This window comes from Astyanax mexicanus, chromosome 1 (genome assembly GCF_023375975.1).
Source record: "Astyanax mexicanus isolate ESR-SI-001 chromosome 1, AstMex3_surface, whole genome shotgun sequence".
NCBI classification, from domain to species: domain Eukaryota; kingdom Metazoa; phylum Chordata; class Actinopteri; order Characiformes; family Acestrorhamphidae; genus Astyanax; species Astyanax mexicanus.
The window spans coordinates 14,245,625-14,268,053 of record NC_064408.1 but is presented as its reverse complement, the minus strand read 5'-3'; the positions used below and the strand labels follow the sequence as shown (position 1 = coordinate 14,268,053).

Below are 22,429 nucleotides of genomic sequence, written 5' to 3'. Positions count from 1 at the left end.
GCGTGGAGGGTGAGCGCATTATTTGGTGGCGCTGTGCTTTGTGCATCTCCTGTATGAAAGCGGCAGTTTCTGCTTTGCATAATTACAGAAAGGAGCGCTTTCCAGCAGAACGGCCTGAATCTGCCCTTTCCGCTGCTTTGTGGCGGCGTGTTTGTGGGTTATGAATGAAATGGTGAAGCGGTGGGGGGGGTGGGGTGGGTGTGGGATGTTTTTCCATAAATCTTTTGTGTGGGTTTGGAGGGTTTATGTGAATTATGTACTGCACTGTGCTCTTAATGCTCGGATCCTTCTTGTAGGCCACGTTTAGAGAGAGAGAGCTCTTCTTCAAACAAAAGACTTGAAGTGTTGAACCTCTGTTGAACTCTAAATTACAGATATTTCTCTCTCTCTCTCTCTCTCTCTCTCTCTCTCTCTCTCAGGCCAGTTATGGAGGTGCCTACGGACAGCCCCTTTAGTGAAGAGCAGGCCCGCCTCTACTTCAGAGACATCGTCCTGGGCATAGAGTACTGTGAGTTATCATCTGGCCTTTTTTCAGAGCTGTGAGGGAAGTGTAGGATCTTATCAGAAACCAGTTACAGCCTCAATCCCAGCTGAATGCTCACAGATAAATCTGTCTGTGCTACTCTATATGCTACTGGTGCACTTCAATTACATGTTTTAACCAAAACCCAACAAAACGAAACATAAATACCTTTTTTATTAGCATTTTCTTTTTATATAATTTTATTTCTATTTTTTTCCTATTTTTAATTTGCACGGCCAATTACCCAACCCACTCATTAGGACTCCCCCTATCACTAGTTTATTAGCATTTTTTTATGTATTTTGTTCATTTACATGTTGTTGCATTAATTAAATAGTCTAAACTTAAGGCCATAACAAAATGATAATTTAAAAACGCATTTATTTATAATGTACATGTCTAACATTCAAGCTGACAAAAACAAAAAAATACAGTCATATGAAAAAGTTTGGACACCCCTATTAATCTTAATCATTTTTAGTTCTAAATATTTGGGTGTTTGTAACAGCCATTTCAGTTTGATATATCTAATAACTGATGGACACAGTAATAATTCAGGATTGAAATGAGGTTTATTGTACTAACAGAAAATGTGCAATATGCATTAAACCAAAATTTGACCGGTGCAAAAGTATGGGCACCCTTATCATTTTATTGATTTGAATTAATTTTGAACTACTTTTTACTGACTTACTGAAGCACAAAATTGGTTTGGTAACCTCATTGAGCTTTGAACTTCATAGCCAGGTGTATCCAATCATGAGAAAAGGTATTTAAGGTGGCCAATTGCAAGTTGTTCTACTATTTGAATCTCCTCTGAAGAGTGGGATCATGTGCTCATCAAAACAACTCTCAAATGATCTAAAAACAAAGATTGTTCAACATAGTTGTTCAGGGAAAGGATACAAAAAGTTGTCTCAGAGATTTAACCTGTCAGTTTCCACTGTGAGGAACATAGTAAGGAAATGGAAGACCACAGGGACAGTTCTTGTTAAGCCCAGAAGTGGCAGGCCAAAAAAATATCAGAAAGGCAGAGAAGAAGAATGGTGAGAACAGTCAAGGACAATCCACAGACCACCTCCAAAGAGCTGCAGCATCATCTTGCTGCAGATGGTTTCACTGTGCATCGGTCAACAATACAGCGCACTTTGCACAAGGAGAAGCTGTATGGGAGAGTGATGCGAAAGAAGCCATTTCTGCAAGCACGCCACAAACAGAGTCGCCTGAGGTGTGCAGAAGCTTCTTTGGCATCACTCTCCCATACAGCTTCTCCTTGTGCACAGTGCGCTGTATTGTTGTCCGATGCACAGTGACACCATCTGCTGCAAGATGATGCTGCAGCTCTTTGGAGGTGGTCTGTGGATTGTGTTTAGCGAACATTGACTTATTTTATGTATCCATTTATTAAATCTTGGACGTGCTGCCACTGCTGAAGCAAATACTAAAATATTTTTTTTACCTAAAAAAAATTAGTCATTGTTTGCCATTTTTTCACGTGAATTTTTTTTGGCTTGACAAATATCTGTCCATTCCTACTGTATGAACAGACGAATTACGTCGCTCCTCATAATTATTGATTTCAGGTGTTTGATTCAGTCCCATTGCCACAGGTGTGTATTTCTTTCTTTCCTTCTACATATTCATCAGCTGTGGTTGGTTTTGCTAAAAATGTATATTAGCCGCAATTAGCGATTAGCCACAAAGTGTAAAACTAGAGCTGGGCAATTAATCGATTTTGCTGATTAATTCGAATTTACAGTTGAGGACGATGTGTTTTTATAAAAGGAGTTTTAATTTTCCCCACCGACGCTCCCCTGTGGGCTCCTGTACTTTAGAGTGAGCTTAGCCCCGCCCCTCTCTCAGGTTCTGTATGCACTACAGTTTATGATTTTTTGCATATTCATGAGAAAAGATCATCTCATTTTATAGAACACTGACACTTATTTAAAAGCTTTGTTTTGCAATTCAAGCCCAATGGGGAAAAGTCTTCAATTAATAGCATATTAAATTGGACTTGTTTTCTATTTTGTAAGTTTTATCAAAAAGAGCACCATTTTATTTCTTTCTATTTGTTTTTTGAGGGTGGGCTTATTAATTTATTTATTTATTTAGTTTGATGGTGCGTGGTGTCAGTACCTAAACTTGTACCTTTGCTTGTTTCTGGTTGCACTTTAACCACAAAGGGGACATTTAAGTGAAAACTAAATAACTAAAAAATAGTTTTTAACCATTTCTTCGATTTTAATCGAAAATTGGATTTTTTTTTTTTTGTTGTTTTTAAAAATCGAAGATTTTTTTGTTTGGGCCATATCGCCCAGCTCTATGTAAGACCATGTAAAGTTGCAGAGGAGCAAAGTACAGAAAAATCTCCAACACTCTACTGATCAGTAGCTGTGGAGCTCCGCACCTTTTTTATGATTTGCAAAAGGGGGACTGACTCCACACTAATAACAGATGGTTTAGAATGAGATGCCATAAAAACTGATGTGTGTGTACTGAATAGGTGTATTTTAACCTTTAATAATTGATGATTCTTGAATAATCAGCTGTATTTTGGAGCTTGGAGCATGCTGACACACCCCTGTGTTATTAGTGTTAATAAAAACTACAACAGTAACTAGCTTTCCGAGTTGGAGCAGAGGGGTGTTTATACAAGACACATAAAGTTAATGACTGAGGTTTTGCTCAATGATGTGGGGACATGCTGTGGTTAATAGATTTACAGTATATACACACACTTATTGTCAAAGAGACACTTGCAATGATTGCAAAGTTGCAGCTGAAAGGAAGTGTCATATTGCAATGCTCTGAGGAAGGAGGATAAAGTTACCATGAATAATAAATTATTAAAAATGTAACCTGATGCTGGCTAAAACTCTTGGTTTTATTAATGAGCTGCTCACACACACGGAAGTAGTGTGCAACTCATGTTTAATGAAACATATTTTGGCATGAAGTTGTAGAGGTTCCTAATGGAGCCATGTGACAATTCATCCCATTCATCCCATATACTGAGAGTGTTAGAAGAGCCCCAACACTGGACACTTTTAAATCCAGGCTGAAAACATTTATGTTTAATCAGGCCTTCAGCTTAGTTAAAAAAAAACTGAAGCTCAAAACACTTTTATTCTGTAACGGCACTTTTATTTTAATTCATTTTATTAATTTTCCTTCTTTTAAATATAATGTTTGAATAATTTTTTAATCATGTTTTATTCATGCTTTACTCTTATTAAGTTTTTTTTATTTCCATTCTTTATTGTTATTCTTTTACATGTTACAGGAACATATTTTCTTTTCTTTTTTTCATTACACATGCATTACACACTACTTCTTTATATGTTGCTCAGTAATATAAATACAAGCGTTAAATGCAGAGGTCATCAATGTAGGCTACTAAAGCCTACAAAAATCAAGATGCATAAACAATTGTATTATAATCGCATCTACGCACCCTGAATCAAAGCATGATCTAATTGCGGTTCCCGCCCCTTTCTCTCTACACCTTCTAAGCTACTTGTAGTCAGTTTCCAGTAATGAGGAATTGCACACAGTCCCAACACACAGACTGCTGAGTGACCCTGCAACCAATTAAAATGGAATCTAATAAGCCTGGGTATGATATGAGTCAGGTGGAAATTTGGAAAGTTTTTCTGTCTGTGGAGTGAGAGACTAAATCTAAAATATAAAATAAAAACACAAATGTATTCATTAGGGGTGTCACGATTCTCTAAATCTTTGATTCGATTTTATTTTCTGATTTTAGGGTCACGATTCGACTCGATTCTCGATTTTCTTTTTTCTTTTTTTTTTTTACAGCAGAGAGGCTTATGCCAGTTTTAGTCTATGGTCAGTCATTGGTTTGATTCATCACATTTACAATATCTTATTTTAAACGATGGGCTTGATATAAATGATGCAAAGTGATACAAGTGATCTGTAATACGCCACATTAGGCACTTATGGTCAAATTTAAATAATTTAATTAAGATATATATGTAATGCCATCTAGTGGGTTTTTTGGTAGCAGCCGTGTGCACTATTAAAACAGCAATGTGCAACATAAAATAAATAATAAAAAAAATACAGGAACAGTCATGTACAAAATAATAGAACAACTAGAGCCTTAACAAACTGAACTCTATCCTACTATAACAGTTAAACATGTATTTTTCATGTTTAACTTGTATAGTAGGATAGTGTTCAGTTTGACTCGGTCCCTGAGAATGACAAGTTTTTTTCTTTAATAAAGATATATTATCAACTTTATCTGAGAGAAAGATGCTCCTTAAGGTACCAAAACTATTAACATATTTGAGGCTAGACAAAACAACTGATATTTTAATATTTTCAAGTTTTTCTATAAGAAGATGAGAATGTCCACATTCTCTGGAGAAAGGGCTGCTCTTTCAGCAGTCACAATGTCCACGGCGTGTGCTGCGTTATTTGCGCAGTGTGCTGCGTCATCTGCGTAGCGTGCTGCGCTATTTGTGTAGCTTAGAGGGAGGGATCGTCAATCATTTTTTTGACTTCGATGCTCGAGACCATTACATAACAATTTCAATCGATTTTGATAAAATATCGAAATCGTGACACCCCTAAAATTCATCGACATGAGGGTTGGCCGTCATCATAAAAAAAAAAAAACACATAATAATCTGCTGGAGACTCCTCAGACCGGCCTGATGAAGCAGTATTTATTTTAAAACCTCACAAGTTAAAGTTCCCCGGAGAGCTGAGCTGAGCAAAGTCACAGTCCTGCTGCAGCCCCTCCTGCAGTTGTGTGGATGCGATTAGTCATTAGTCATGTATGTAAAAGCGAAGGCCTGGGGGAGCTGTAACTGGAGAAGCGTCTCCATGTTTGTTGCTGTGTTGTTGTGGCACATCGCAGTGTCCGTTTAGTCCGGTGGGGGAAGAGGTTGGGGGAGTCTTAGCCTAAAGGTGTGTCTGGGGTATTTATCATATTGTTTGTGTCTGTAGAGTAGTATGTGTACTGAGTGTGATGCAAATATTACATGAAAGTGTATTTCACTATTACACTATTATTGCACTGTGTATTAGGATTGCGTGGATAGTCAAATAGTAATCAGTAGCACATTCTGAAGCAAACAGAACCTGTGGAGGTTTCAATTTACAGGTATATATTTTTTTATTAGTGCCAAATTGTTGTTCAAGTAAAAGCTCAACACAGGCTGTAAATTAAACTTTCACATTCAGTGTATGATGGGCTACGCTTATAAAGAGGACAATAAACACATATCGTATTTTACAGACTATAAGGCGCACTGTCAATGAATGTTTATTTTCTGGTCTATTTTTCATTAAAAAAACACCAGATTATAAGGCGCATTTTAGTCAATAATAGTAAGGAACTTCTATTATTGCTCTTCTAATTCAGCAGGTCTCACTGTTGCGGGGGGGGGGGGGGGGGAATTAAAGCAAACCTTTAATTCTTTAAAAAAATAAAATAATAAAATCTTTTAAAGTCATACAAGTGCTGGATGTTAATCTACACAGATTTCTCTCCTGAAAACAGTTTAAAGCGCTTCTATTTATTTACAGGAGGCTTAGATTTCTAATATTTTCCCCTCTGCAGTTAGCAGCAACGCTTAGCGCTAGTAAATGCTGCCCGACTGCCCGTGTTCAGGTAAGTCAGGGTGCTATCAGCTAGCGGTTTGTCCCACGTGGCTTGTTTTAACACTGTATATATGCAGATTACAATACAATACACTAACCTCTGAACAGTGAAAGAGCTAGCGCTGTGGTAAGTGGGTAATGCTAATACTGCTTCAGCCTTGGTTATGGAGAAACTTTACTGAAAGTCCTTTATAATGCTGTATTCAGCAGAGTGGCTTTACTGCTCCTTAGTACCTGACTTGTAAACTTTATACATAAGGCGCACCGGATTATAAGGGACAGGGAGGATTTGTGGAAAAATAAAAAATAATTTTAAGTGCTTCTTCATAGTGCAGAAAAAATATGGTACATAATACCTTACTTTACCCCTTGTCTCATCTTTCACAGTGGATATTTAAATGTGGAATAAACATGGTTGGAACGTAGTAATATTCCATTAAATTATCTTCCTATCTTCCTTTTGTGGTCAACAAATAAACTTTACTCACCTTTAGCATCCTCACAGCATCCTTCCACAACACACAATGTTCATTGGTCAGTATGGACAGTAGAAAGTAGAAAGTCATGATGGCCCTTTATCTTTGTGGAAATACATATACATATATATATACACACACACACACACACACACTTTGTACAATGTGCCAGCAAATCAAACCCAAAATATTAATGCCACCACCACCGTGCTTAACAGCTTGATAGCACACATACCTCTTGTCATTGTTGCCAAGCCCAGTCTTGGTATATCAGGGGTCGGCAAATAAGTTTGGACATGGGCCAGATACTTTCCAACCCATTACGTTGCTGGCCACGAAAAACATGTTTTGGAAAATGAAGTGTAATGGGATGGTGGAGTGTTACAGACTAGTAACTCTCCAGCCCAGAGAGTTCTTGAACCCAATTGCAGAACAGTTGATCTCAAAGCAGGTAAATAGGAAAAAATAAATAAATAAACACACCGCTCCTTACACGGGATCAAAGCCGTGTCCTCAGGGTCGCAATCAATACACTACCACCTCCCCAGGTAGTGAATTGGGACACAGCCTGGAAAAAATGATGCTCTTATAAAGAAGTAGGGAAAACAAGAACAGGCAGAAACTAAAGTCACTCCGAGCGCGACAGAGAGACGGGGGAGGAACGTAAACAAAAGCTCATCAGCGAAGCTATTTATTATATATTTTTTCATTATCGTTCATTATAGTTCAAACAACCCCACGGGCCAGATGTTTCATGCTCTGGCCCACAGGCCGCCTTTTGCCAACCCCTGCCGTATATTAACCGGTTGTTACCATGTGCTTTGATTGTTACATACAATGTTTTCAGGTTATTAAAGAACAAGTTATGTTACAATTACCCTGAAATATTACTCTGGCATTTCTCTAGTATTTTTCTGCAAACCAGAAAAACCAAATCAGTGCAGCCTGGTTTCTGGTCACCTGTGGTCTAAGATCATCTGCAGTGGAGGAGCCAGACAGTCACCCCACTGCAGAAATAGTGTGCTGGGCCTCTGCTCAGTCATTAGCATGAGCTGCCTCATCTCTCCTCAGCATGCCAGGACCATGATGTCCAGACAACACTCGCCCCACTGAGATAACCACGGGCTGTCTGCTCCACTCAATTACTGAACTATGCCCATCCTATCCCTTATGTGGGACTACTGTTCAGGCCTTAATACAACAAGCTCTGTCTCTCTCTATCTCTTTACATCTCTCTATATCTCTCTGTCTCTCTCTATCTCTCTCTCTTTCTCTCTGCACTGAGAGCAGCTACTCATGTCTGCCACCTTCTAATTAATTCTACTTTGCTGGTGGAACATTTGGTTGAAATGTCATTGATAATCTGGAGCTAATTGTTTGTTAATACAGGCCTCCTGGTGCTTATTAATACATATTTTATCCTGACTGTCACAATCAGGACTAAAAGAGACTGGTACAGTCAGTATTGAAAGAGACTGGTACAGTCAGGACTAAAAGAGACTGGTACAGTTGGTACTAAAAGAGACTGGTACAGTCAGTGCTAAAAGAGACTGGTACAGTCATTACTAAAAGAGACTGGTACAATCAGTACTAAAAGAGACTGGTACAGTCAGTACTAAAAGAGACTGGTACAATCAGGACTAAAAGAGACTGGTACAGTCAGTACTAAAAGAGACTGGTACAATCAGGACTAAAAGAGACTGGTACAATCAGTACTAAAAGAGACTGGTACAATCAGTACTAAAAGAGACTGGTACAATCAGGACTAAAAGAGACTGGTACAATCATTACTAAAAGAGACTGGTACAGTCGGTATTAAAAGAGACTGGTACAATCAGTACTAAAAGAGACTGGAACAGTCAGTAACCGACTGTACCAGTCTCTTTTAGTACCGATTGTACCAGTCTCTGGTACAGTAGTACAGACTGTACAGCCTGTTCTTTAGTACAGACTGGTACATCAGAACTAAAAAAGACTGGTACAGTCAGACCTAAAAGAGACTGGTGCAATCAGTACTAAAAGAGACTGGAACAGGCGGTATTAAAAGAGACTGGTACAATCAGTGCTAAAAGAGACTGGTACAGTCAGTACTAAAAGTGACTGGTACAATCAGTACTAAAAGAGACTGGTACAGTTGGTATTAAAAGAGACTGGTACAATCAGTGCTAAAAGAGACTGGAACCGTCGGTAGCCAACTGTACCAGTCTCTTTTAGTACCAACTGTACCAGTCTCTGGTTCAGTATTACAGACTGTAAAGCCTGTTCTTTAGTACAGACTGGTACAGTCAGTGCTAAAAGAGACTGGTACAGTCAGTACTAAACAAGAATTTACTTGGAACCATTCTGCTCTCAAATGTAGAAATGAGTTAAAATTCCTGTCCCTACTACGGTAGATGTGGTGAAAAATTATCCAGGTGTGGTTAACAAACCTTACTGAAGATCAGTGATTACCTGTTTATGAGACAGAAAGATATCTTATCTATAATTGTCCACCCTGGACAAATGCATGATTGACTGGAAATGAGAAAATAAATTAAAATGTGATTATGTTTCGTCTGAGGTCTTATAAATATAAGAAATAGTCAGAAGACTTTAAGATCTTATGTAATGAGTCTGATAATGACCTGCATAATTATGCAACAGATCAATATCCATTAAACATCATGATCTCCTCCATATCTACAGCATGTTAGCAGGGCTTTCCTCTGGTGAACCTCGAACACTGAGGTGCTCAGGGCTCTTATTTTATTAGCTGTCTGTGTGAGGGCATCATTGAGGGACATGGTGATGGTTAAATAAATCAATAGAGCCGTTCAGCAGGACTGTGTTTGCGCTCCTCGTCAGGGATGACCTGTGATGTTTGCGATGGGATGGCACTGCTCAGATCAAATTTCATTACTTTTAAATGTTTGCTTTTCTTAATCTGAGTGCTTTGTCAGAGTGTGAGCGCCGTGGATCGGTTTTCACTCACTCTGAGGATGGTAGAATAATTCTGCAGGAGGGCAATAAATCCTGAACTCATTATTATTTCCCATAAAATCCTGAAGAACTGATGGGGTGTTCTGAGGAAATGATTTCCTTCCACTTTGAAAAGCAAGCAGAAATGCATTGAGTGGATGTGGTAGGCTTCAGCCTTGGCTGCACTAGAGAGTAATTACATAAATTTTAATGGGTTTCTGATGCAATCAGAAATAAATTGTTCATGTGAAATTGGAAACGGAATCTAAACATGTGCTCTCTATTCGCTATTCTGTATAGGTGATAATCCAGATTATTATATAGAGCTCTTATTATAGAAAGCACAATTCAAAACCGAAAGGCTGACTTTTACAGAGAGGCTACTTTTGAGTAAAATACCTCTCTATCAGATTTTTTAAAATTTCTATATTTCTATGGGCCCTATTTTAGTGATTTATAGTGCACTGGTTAATTTTGCTGTATCACGCAGATGGTTTAGGGCATGTCAGCATATCTTTGGTATCGTGAGCGTGCAAAATATATGCAATGCACGGCTTGAAACAAGCAAAAGGCATGAACTAATTATCTTAATTAATCATGGGTGTGTTTTGGTGTGTTTTAACATAAAATAAACCAATCAGTGTGCCAGTTGTCATTCCCTTTAAGAGTCAGGTGAGCTCTGACTTTGGCGCATTGGTATCTTAACAGCGCGGCGTTTTGTGCGTCTCAGCAGAGACAGATATTGACCTGCAGGGAACAGCAATGTTAGTTTGTTCTTTATTCTGTTTATTGTTGAATTTGAGACGATTGACTGTTGTCAGGGTTTTAATCAGTCAGTAGCGCACTACTAGTGTTTTCTACCACCAAAATAGAAACATGTCAGAAATTGACCTGAACACACCTCACTTCCAGACCACCACACCCCATCAGTGTAGATTGTAGATTTAGATTAATTCCTAAACTCCAACGCTATTTTAACAGCACAGCACAAGGTTTAAAAATAGACTGTTGACGGGGTGTAAGATAGCAATGAGCATCGCAACACGCCTTGCGAAGGGTGTGTACAATAGGTAGATAGACTTCAAAAAGAAGAAGAAAAACAGCTTTACTAAGCAAACTTTTGACAGAAAAATGGTCAAATATCTAAATTCTGTTAATATTTGCATCTTATTCTAAGCATTTTTAAGCAAGGCTGGTATATATTATTTTAACAAAGCAACATACAGCTCTGTAAATGAGAAATGACTGAAATAACAAAAAGCAAATGCAGAACTTTCAGACCTTAAATAATGCAAAAAAACAAGTTTATATTCATAAAGTTTTAAGAGTTCAGAAATCAATATTAGGTAAAATAACCCTGGTTTATAATGACAGTTTTTTTATGCATCTTGGCATGTTCTCCTCCACCAGTCTTACACACTGCTTTTGGATAACTTTATGCTGCTTTACTCCTGGTGTAAAAATTCAAGCAGTTCAGTTTGGTTTGATGGCTTGTGATCATCCATCTTCCTCTTGATTATATTCCAGAAGTTTTCAATTTGATAAAATTAAAGAAAATCATAATTTTTAAGTGGTCTTTTATTTTTTTTTTCCAGAGCCATATTTTAGCTATTAATTAACAAAAAAATAGGTGTAGTTACTCTTAAAGACTTTTTTATTTGAGTAGTGTGGATAGGGTTAAAGGCTTAAAGATGTTTTTTCGTTCTATCCCAGAGAAAAACAAAAATTGAGGAAAGTCACTAAAAGCTTAATTTTGCTATTACGCTCATGTCTAACGATAAATGTATGCAAACTCCTGACCTAAACTCTTTTGTATGCATAGTTATTAACATCTAATGTGCTTTAAGTCACCCCTAATCCTTCTTTATCCTTTAAAACACACAAGATCAAACCGTTTAGCAGCCGTTTAGCTTTGATTGGGCACTTGAGACAGAAAGGAACCACTCCTCCAATCATCAGCTTTCTGTGTGCTTGTCTGAATTGGCCATGGTGACCTCTCTTGAACGCTCAAGTGGTCCTCACCGACCTCACAAGAAGCAGCACACTTGGGCCGAGGCTGAAACAGAGGCTGTTTCTCAGGTTTTTGGAGGATCTTTTCTTTATTTGTTGGTATTAAATTGTAATTACAGTTTTATTACAAACTAGAGGATTTAAAAGTGCTTTTTAAGGATGTCTGCAGAGTACAGTACAGTACAGTACAGTAAGTGTGATACTGCGTCTGCCTTTGCTTCGTTCCTCAGTGCACTATCAGAAGATCGTCCACAGGGACATCAAGCCGTCCAATCTGTTGCTGGGAGACGACGGCCATGTGAAGATTGCTGATTTCGGCGTTAGTAACCAGTTTGAGGGGAACGATGCTTTGCTCTCCAGCACGGCTGGGACTCCGGCTTTCATGGCCCCAGAGACCCTTTCAGACAACCGCAAGAGCTTCAGCGGAAAGGTAAACTATGTGTGAGTGTGTGTGTGTGTGTGTGTGTGTGTGTGTGTTCATACATAATACATGCATTAGGTGTGGGCGATATGGCTCTAAAATGTAAAATATCACAATATTTCATGGTATTTTCGCAATAACAATACTCTTGGTGATATGACAAAACACTGAATTTAAAAATATATATATATTTCAGGAATACACTACTACAAGAAAATGATTTATTTTATTTTATTTTTGCATATGATATATGATATGGCCCACCCCTAACTGAGATGTTAAAAAAAAGATATATATACAATAATTGTATCAGATTTGTAACAGAAATCAATTCAGATTAATCCAGAATATCATGATACTAATAATAAAGCACTTCAAATATCTCCATATATCCAGGATTAAAGTAAAATAAATGAGACCAGACAGATATATATATATTTAATCTGTCTCTAGTAGATACTTTATATAATGGGAAATGAGAACAGTGTGATTTTTTTTTTTTTTTTTGCTAAAAACGTTAAAAAATAAAAATAGTAGTACCCTGATGTGAAAATTAGGGGTGGGTGATGTGGAACGATATTTCAGGGTATAATATCGTCAGGAAATTAAAAAATGTTGGCGATATTATTGTGTACGATACGATATAGAACACCCCTATAATGTATAAATAAATAGTCTGTATTTTAGTTAATGTACCTTTAAGAATAATATGGACAGGTTAAGTATTGAGACACCTAATCATTCATTCAGATCAATTCAGTTTATCCTGCTTTTGTTGGAGTAACAGTCTCTACTCCCTTGTGAAAAGGAAGTATACTTAAGAGCATTAAAAGTATGTTCAAGTTAGGTAAAGAATGCTAAAAGTGAATTTTCAATTTAATATACTTTAAATATAAAATATACATTAAAATATAATTCCTCTGTAAAAAAAGAGAGTTGTGCAACAAAATATTAAATTAAGGGTTTGATTAGTGAATTGTTAGTTGTTGATACTTTTTTTTCATTTCAATTTATTTATTTCAGTGACCATTTAGTGATCTTTATTTAATGGAAGAGTACCAATGTCATCTATATAATGCCATATATATATATATATATATATATAAAGGACTGTCAACATTAAAGCCTTATAATTTGTTTTGTGCAAATTAATTAGGGCACCAAGTTAGACCCCAACTTCCACCTGCAAAGTGATTCTAAATGGAAAAATGAAAAATGTCAGGAATTTAATTGTACAATTTTGTAAGTACAGAATGGTGTGTGTTTTGGGGCCTGTGAACTGTGCTGGAGGCTGCTTATGAGCTTGTGGCCTTAATGAGGTAAATTGAGGTGTGTGTGTGTGTGTGTGTGTGTGTGTGTGTGTGTGTGTGTGTGTGTGTGTGTGTGTGTGTGTGTGTGTGTGTGTGTGTGTGTGTGTGTGCGCGTGTGTGCGCGTGTGTTTGCGTGTGTGTGTGCAATGCATCAAGCCTGTATATTACAACATAAAATCGATACTTAATGTGGAAGTGTAGGTGATTCCAGCCCAAATCATATCACAGTGGATATTCCCTGTTTCTCCCCAGTCAGTCTCTCTCTCTCTCTCTCTCTCTCTCTCTCTCTCTTTCTCTCTTTTTTTATTTCTCTCTCTCTTTCTCTGTTTCTCTGTCTCTCTCTCTCTCGTTATCTCTCTCCATCTCTTTCTCTCTCTCTTTCTCTCTCTCTTTCTCTATTTCTCTTTCTCTTGTTATCCCTCTCTCTCTCTTTCTCTATTTCTCTCTCCCTCTTTCTCTATTTCTCTCTTTCTCTCTCTCGTTATCTCTCTCTTTCTCTTTGTCCATTTCTCTCTCTCTTGTTATCTCTCTCTATCTTTCTCTTTCTCTATTTCTCTTTCTTTCTTGTTATCTCTCTCTTTCTGTATCTTTCTCTTTCTCTGTTTCTCTCTCTCTTGTTATCTCTCTCTTTCTGTATCTTTCTCTTTCTCTGTTTCTCTCTCTCTTGTTATCTCTCTCTTTCTGTATCTTTCTCTTTCTCTATTTCTCTCTCTCTCTTGTTATCTCTCTCTCTCTCTCTTTCTATTTCTCTCTTTCTCTATTTCTCTCTCTCTCTTGTTATCTCTCTTTCTCTATTTCTCTCTCTCTCTCTTGTTATCTCTCTTTCTCTATTTCTCTCTCTCTTTCTCTCTCTCTCTCTCTCTCACACACACACACACACACACGTTCTCTTTGTACTGTTCCACTGCAGGCACGTGTCGGCGTTCTGATTGACTGAGGTCTGCCGTTGCCTCAGAGACTCGGGCAGACAGTCAGTCATTCAGACAGGCCCATGTGTTTAGAAGTCCACAGTGTCCAGAACCTGCCAGCCGCTCCAAAGAGCCTCTCTGACAGGCTGGCAGAGACGACTGAAAAACTTTCAAATGCCTGAGTGCGGGGAGAGGAGCACAGAGCTGACGGCTGTAACCATCACTGCAGCTCTGCTGGGATAGAACGACAGCCTCTGTTTCGGGCATATCAGCAGCATAAACATGTATTTTTATTTAGTTTACTTGTTTTTTGTTATTTGCTTTATGGTTATGCTTTTTTAGTGAGTGCAGTTCCTTGCTTATGACTGTTAGTGTTGTTGAAATACCAGAACATCATTTTTCTCTTAGTCCTTCGTTTATCTGAACCTGAAACCTTGGAAGTCCAGCTTCCACTCTTCAGTTATATAACATCGTTTCTGTCTAAGCTAGAATGCTACTGACTGCACAATGCAGATCTGGTAAAGTGAGCAGGAAAATGCTTGTAAGATCTGTGTAGGAAAGTCATTTTTATGTCGAATTCTGTAATATTGCTCTACCCCTTCACTCTCAATGCTTTTTTTCACTTTCAGTGATAGTTCTGTATCTCTCAGCTTGTCCAGAAATGCATGTGTAAAGCTTGTACTTTGGTGGTGACTGAATTTGCAAATTTCACTTCCCAACCTAAGGGTGAGCTCAAGAGTAAGACATACCAATTTTCACAGAATTCTTTAAAGAGCTCAAACCTAACATTTCCCAACACCTAGCATCAGTTTAGATTCTAAATTAGACAGAACATCTTGGAATAAAATCCACAGATTCCGAGGAAAGAAGCAAGTATTCGAGGAATCAAGGAGATTTTAGTGTCCTTAACTTCACATATGGTACATTAGGTGGAACGAAAATAAAGAATAAAATACAGCTCTGGAATAAAAATAAGAAAGCACTTAAAAGTGATGAGTTTCTTTGATTTTACCAAATTGAAAACCTCTGCAATATAAACAAGAGGAAGATGCGTGATCACAAGCCATCAAACCATGCTGACAAACTGCTTGAATGTTTGCACCAGGAGTAAAGGCATAAAGTTATCCAAAAGCAGTGTGTAAGACTGGTGGAGGAGAACATGCTAAATATTCTGAACTCTTAAAACTTTATAAATATTATTATTTATTTTTATTTTTTTTGCATTATTTGAGGTCTGAAAGCACTGCATTTTTTTTGTTTGTTATTTCAGCCATTTCTTTTTTACTTCAAAAAATTCTCTAAATGAGAATTTTTTGGGGGGAATTTAGGATAAATATTGTCTGTAGTTTATAGAATAAAACAACAATGTTCATTTTACTCAAACATAAACCTATAAATAGCAAAATTTAAGAAACTGAAGTGGTCTCTTAATTGTTTCATTTGTTTCATAATTGTTTAATTGTATAAAATAAAGAATAAAAATAAAGACAAATTGATTTTATGTAGATGCAAAACCACACCAATAGTCTAATGTTTTGTTCCTGTGTGACACTGATTACTGATGAATCTAAATTCAGTGTGTATCTGATAGTTGCTGACGTGACCTCTGTCTAAGCAGCTGGATGGGAATTCGTACTGCTTTCACATCAGTCCAACTCATATCTTCTTTATAAGTTCAGCCATGGGAACAGACCACGTTACTATGGTTACACAGCTCATCTTTTGTTTAGGAGGACAGTTGAGCGAGTGCAATCAAACCACCAGCTGAACAAAATCAGGTTCACTTCAGGAATATCTTTGAAAAAAGAGAAGAAATAATGTTATAAATGAGCTTAGCACAGATCAGGTGTGAAACAGCCTCTTTTTCAGTACAGTACAGAATACTTTTGCATATTTGGAAAATTATTATTATTTAAAATGTTATATCAAATATATATTTTTGCAATGAATGTGTGTGCGTATATAAATATATCAAATACTAACACCTACAGTTTCTTTACAGCTAATATATGAAGAATTGCACAGTGAAGGAATTAGAGCATGTTTATGTTCTTAACTGCTGCTACTGGATCAGTTAAATATATAATGAGTATAATAAGTATAATGTGTGTAATGCTGGTGACTCTGTGTGTGTTTCAGGCTCTTGATGTGTGGGCGATGGGGGTGACGCTCTACTGCTTCGTATTTGGAAAGGTAAGATTATACTAGTAGATCTCAAAAAAAAAAAAGAAAAGTTATTTTATTTTAGTAATTCAGTTCAAAATGTGAAACTCATATATTATATAGATGTATTACACACAGAGTGATCTATTTTAAGCATTTATTTATTTTATTATTGATGATTATGGCTTACAGCCAATGAAAACCGAAAAAATCAGTGTCTCAGAAAATTAGAATATTATATAAGACCAATTGGTACTTTTGGCAGTGTGGGCAGTGTGCCAAATCCTGCTAGAAAATGAAATCTGCTTCTTTATAAAAGTTATCAGCAGAGGAATACATATATCAAGTATATATCAAATATATCAAGTCCTCTGCTGACAGCTTTTATGGAAGTGTGGATTTAACTTTCTAGCAGGATCAACCAATGAAAACCCAAAAATCAATGTCTCAGAAAATGTGAATATTATATTAGACCAATTGGTACTTTTGGCAGTGTGCCAAATCCTGCTGGATAATAAAATTCGCATCTCCATAAAAGTTTATATCAAATATATCAAGTCATCTGCGGACAACTTTTATGAAACTTTTATAAAACTTTTTTTTTTTTTTTTTTTTCATTTTCCAGCAGGATTTGGCACACTGCCCACACTACCTGAAGTACCAATTGTTTTTATATAATATTCTAATTTTCACTGATTTTTGGGTTTTCATTGGCTGTAAGCCATAATCATCAACAATAAAAGAAATAAACGCTTAAAATAGATCACTCTGTTTGTAATACATCTATTTAATATGTGAGTTTCACATTTGACCTGAATTACTGAAATAAAGTAACTTTTTATTGATATTCAATTTTTTTAAGATGCACTAGTATACTGTAGATAGAAATAAGCAGTTTGAAGATTCCATTGGATTGTTTCCTTTTTGGTGTGTGTGACTGAGCTGGATTCTCTCTCTCTTTCTCTCTCTCTCTCTCTCTCTCTCTCTCTCCTCAGTGCCCTTTTATTGATGAGTACATACTTGCTCTGCATAACAAGATCAGGAGCAAGCTGGTGGAGTTCCCAGAGACGTGAGTTCCTCTTCTCATCTCTACCTGTGTGTGATCCATCAGAGGGGCAGGGTGATGAATGAGTGGCAAATACCAGCATGCTGTCTGATCCATTAACATAAATAAAATAAATAAGATTCAGAAGGCCATTCTCATACCTAAAGATTTTTAAAAAGCATTAAAATTGTCCAAAAGATGGCACTTTCTATAGCTGTGAATCTGCAGACCTGCACATTGTTGAGGTGGAATTTTAGCTCATTCTTCCTGCAGAACTGCTTCAGCTCTTTTATACTTCTTAGATGCCTAAAGTGATTTTAATCTCCCTTAAAGTCAACCCATAGCATCTGAGATCTATTCTCTGAATGGGCCACTTCAAAATGGAGTGGATTCTGTTTTTCTTAAGCCATTCTGTTGTGCACTTGCTGCAGTGTTTTGGGTCATTGTCCTGTTGCATCACCCAACTTCTACAGAATTTAGGCTGTGGGTTAACGAGTAAGACTCTAGGTATACTAACACTGACTCCTTTCAGAACCCTTTCAGACCTGAATTATGTTCCATTGATGGAAAAATATAAGAGTGATGTTTTTTTTTTTGCTTTTAACGCCCACTAAATAAAACTACCGTCCTAATATAAAGTCTATATTAAAAATAAATTTGATTAACCAAAACCTTTTTATTACTAAACATAAAAAGTATTCAAATCACAAAGAATTAGGAAAATGAGCTTGTATTACTTTGCTTCATTTGTTCTGTAGTTCTGACATGCTCTAATGGCTCAGTTGCTGATTTTTCTTTTGTCCAGTGCAGTCCAGCGCAGTGGGCGGGGCTAAGCTACAGTTTTTTTTTTTTTTATTGGCTGGTTTATGATCTTTTTTGATGGACAACAGGCCTTGATTAGTGTTCTGGGCAACAAAACAATTAAAAAAATAAACTACGAGATGTCCATTGTAATTGACAAAGGGTCTTAAAGGGTTAAGGTCATTACCTTAAGGGTTCACTTTTTTTTTCAATGAAGACATGCATGATTATCTTTCTCTTTTCTTTTTTTTTCACTTGGATGAAGATCAGATCACATTTTATGACACATTTACGCAGAAAACCATAACATTTTAAAGTGTTCAGGGGTTCACATATATATTTTTATTTATTTATTTTTATATTGTAATTGACACAGGGTCTGAAAGGGTTAAGGTCATTACCACAAGGGTTCATTTACTTTTTTTCACTAGCTCTGTTAGGTTTTTATGGTGGTTGTCAATGAAGACATGAATGATTATCTTTTTTTTTTTTTTTTTTTTTTTTTTTTTTTTTTTTTTTTTTTTTTTTTTACTTAGATGAAGATCAGATCACATTGTATGGCAAATTTATGCAGAAAACCATGAAATTCCAAAGGGTTCAAGGGTTCAGATATTTGTTTATTGCCACTATGGTTGCGTATCATCCACATAAGTAAGTTTGATGTCAGTTTTTCGTTATGAGAGTTTATAGAGGTAAAGTACAATGAAAACCGAAGAGGCCCCAACATTGAGCCTTGTGGGTCTCCAAAAGTAAAAGTATATATATTTTTAAGAACTTTCTTACTTAAAATGTAGCAGAGAGGCCGACCCAACTTTTTTAAAATATTTTTTGCAATAAAGTGTATTAAGGTAAGTATTCTGGATACTTAGTATCATCATTCTTCTCAATGCAGAATGAACAAAACACACTTCTGACACCAAACTTAACTTAGTCTTAACTAAATAACTAAGTCTTTGACGGGGGGGGGGGATCAGACAGCATGCTGGTATTTGCCACTCATTCATCACCCTGCATATTTGCTTTAATAAACTCTCACTTTAAGGCTAATAGAACATTCATTTTGCCTAAGGGTGATGGGTTGGAGAGAGATGAATAAAATATAAAGGGATTTGTCCTTGGAAAAGCATTAGCAGAGGCAGAGAAGCTCAGAAGAGGCTGCTGCTCTGTAAGGGTGATGGTGTGCGGTGGGTGGGGGGGGGGGGGGTTTGCCTGCAGTTCTGCAGTTCGCTCAACCTCTCAGTCTTTGAAGTTCCACAGTTCTCTGGATATGGAAATAAAAATGTCAATAAAACGTCTCTGTTAGTCTCCTCTTATGAAACGGGTCTTTTCAGCTCTTTTGAGTGTGTGACTGCACGAGTCTCAGTGTGTGTGTGTGTGTGTGTGTGTGTGTGTATGTGAGTGCACGTGTTGGCTCAGAGCTGCGCATGTGTTTCTGAGAGTCGAGAGGCATATCTGAGAGATTGGCAGCTGGAGTGTGTGGTTGGACAGGTTGTCATCAGCTAATGAAAGCGTTTTTCTTGAGAGCCTCTCACACCCACACATGCTTGCGGTCTCACACACACACACACACACACACACACACACACACACACACAGACTCGCAGTTCGCAGGTCTCATCTCACATGCAGATATCACTCTGAAAACCACACTGTGACTTTGTAGTGCTTTAAATGCACGTACTGTATGAGAGTGAAAATACTGTACATGCCCCCACACTAGTGGTGCTGTTTTTCCATCTGCGTAGAAGTCACGCAGCGTAATACAGTATCGGAAACCATACAAATGTGAGAGTGTGAGAGCAGATTTACACATGCAGTTTGCTCAGTGATATAAGTATATGTTATATGTTAAGTATGTTTGAGTGTTGGTACAAAAAACTTTCACCAAAATTTACTAAGACTTTTAAACACACATTAAAATGTTCACATATTCTGTGTACATTATCACTGTCAAAATATTACTAGGCATTTGAAGAGATATTTGAGTCATAAGCCGCCTGGGTTGGGAGTCTAAATCAAGTCTCAAGTCTCTAGGATATAAAGTTTTAAGTCTTTGGCATTCAAGACTTAGTTAACTCTTAATTCTCTAGGGTATAAGTCTTAAGTCTAGGCCTAGGTCTTTATGGTCTGTGAGTCAAGTATCTGTGATACATGTCGTAATCAAGTCTCAGGTCTCTAGGGTATAAGTCTAAGTAAAGTCCCATATCTGTGGGGTGAAAATCTGAGTCAAGTCTTAACTCTCAGAGATCTGAATTTGAGTCAAGTTTTTATTCGTTGGAATGTGAGTCTCAGTTCCAAATCTCTAGTATATAAAGTTTTTGAGTCAAGTCTAAGTCAAAAATGAGTCAAGTCTCTCAGTCAAGTGACTCTCAGTCAAGTCTCCATTCTCTAGAATTTGAGTCTGAGAAGTCTAAAGTTTCTAAAACAAGTGTTAAGTGTCTGGGATGTGAATTTGGCCACGTTTTTAGACTTTGGAGTGTGAATCTCAGTCCCAAATCTTCAGGATATGAGTCAGAGCCAGGTCTAAAGTTTCTGAGTCAAGACTAAACCAATTCTGAGTGGTCTTATGTCTCTGGGGTGTGAATTTGGTCAAGTTTTAAGTCTTTGGAATGTGAATCTCAGTCTCAAATCTCTAGGATACGAGTCTGAATCAAGTCTGCATCAGATTTTAAGTCTTTGGGATGTTAATTTGGGTAAAGATAAAGATAAAGAAGATAATTGTTGAGGTTATGAGTCAGAAAAAAAAACCTTTGACTTAATTGATTGTTGTTTAGTATTTGATTAAATTTTAAATGGTTGATTTGTGGTGTGTTAAGGCCTCACTGAAATACAGCTCTGGAAAAAATAAGAGACAACTTCAGTTTCTGAATCAGTTTCTCTGATTTTGCTATTTATAGGTTTATGTTTGAGTAAAATGAACATTGTTGTTTTATTCTATAAACTACAGACAACATTTCTCCCAAATTACAAATAAAATATTGTAATTTAGAGTTTATTTGCAGAAAATGAGAAATGGCTGAAATGACAAAAAAAGATGCAGAGCTTTCAGACCTCAAATAATGCAAAAAGTTCATATTCATAAAGTTTTAAGAGATCAGAAATCAATATTTGGTGGAATAACCCTGGTTTTTAATCACAGTTTTTATGCATCTTGGCATGTTCTCCTCCACCAGTCTTACACACTGATTTTGGATAACTTCATGCATTTACTCCTGGTGCAAAAATTCAAGCAGTTCAGCTTGGTTTGATGGCTTGTGATCATCCATCTTCCTCTTGATTATATTCCAGAGGTTTTCAATTTGGTAAAATCAAAGAAACTCATCATTTTAAGTGGTCTCTTTTTTTTATATAGCCATTATTATGTGTGTTTATATAAGCGTAAATATATATAAACTCCGTGTCTCTCTCTGGAATATATAAATCCCTAACTCTTCTGTTGTGCGATGCTGATTGTCCTTTGAACTCCACACTGATGTCAGTGTGTTTTTCAGCTTGGGGTAGTTTCAGAGGACAAAAGAAGCTTTGAGTTGTGCTGCTTCTGATTTGATTGCCACACAGCGTCTCAAGCGCACTCTGTTAAATTCAGTCTGTCTGCTTCTGAGCTTTTACAAAATGATTGTCTGACAGCAGATGTAATGATAGCTCTGCCACTTTGTTGCCTGCTGGAGGATATCGTTTGCGTGTGTGTGTGAGTGTGTGTGTGTGTGCGCGCGCGTATGACTGCATTCGGGATTTCCTGTAACGACTGGTTGTCATTTCAATGAAGCTTTAAATGGATTCTGTACAGAACACAGAACAGATCATGTGACTGACTGAGGAGAGGGCTATATCTGTGATAAAGCAGGATCTTTGAAATGATCTCAATCTTATTCATATGATAAGAAAAAGACCTAATTTACTGCATAAGAAGTCTGTTATATCTGCAGCTTTTTCAGTGATTTGATTGGATGCCTTGGACTGTATTTATTTTTTAGGCCAGCCATCAGTGAAAGCCTGAGGAACTTGATCTTGAGAATGCTGGACAAGAACCCAGACTCCAGGATCACTCTTCCTGAGATTAAGGTAAGTTAAAGGGGTTTGAGAAGCAAGTGAGCTTCATGTGTGGGGAAGTCTGGAAAACACAATCAATACAGTGAGCGGATCAGATACAGCAGTGCTGCTTTAGTTTTTAAACGCT

General features: G+C 37.1%; 1 protein-coding gene across 4 annotated transcripts in view; it reads left to right on the top strand.

Annotated features, from left to right (window-relative positions):
* Window positions 1-22,429, top strand: part of camkk1a (calcium/calmodulin-dependent protein kinase kinase 1, alpha a) — a 165,089-nt gene that overhangs the window by 118,503 nt on the left and 24,157 nt on the right. For all 4 annotated transcript variants that reach the window (XM_022665768.2, XM_022665764.2, XM_049469163.1 and 1 more), the window contains exons 10-14: window positions 420-508; window positions 11,835-12,034; window positions 16,383-16,436; window positions 17,402-17,475; window positions 22,227-22,314. In XM_022665768.2, coding sequence (XP_022521489.1) covers window positions 420-508; window positions 11,835-12,034; window positions 16,383-16,436; window positions 17,402-17,475; window positions 22,227-22,314 — 505 coding nt within the window. The remainder of the gene's footprint in view (window positions 1-419; window positions 509-11,834; window positions 12,035-16,382; window positions 16,437-17,401; window positions 17,476-22,226; window positions 22,315-22,429) is intronic.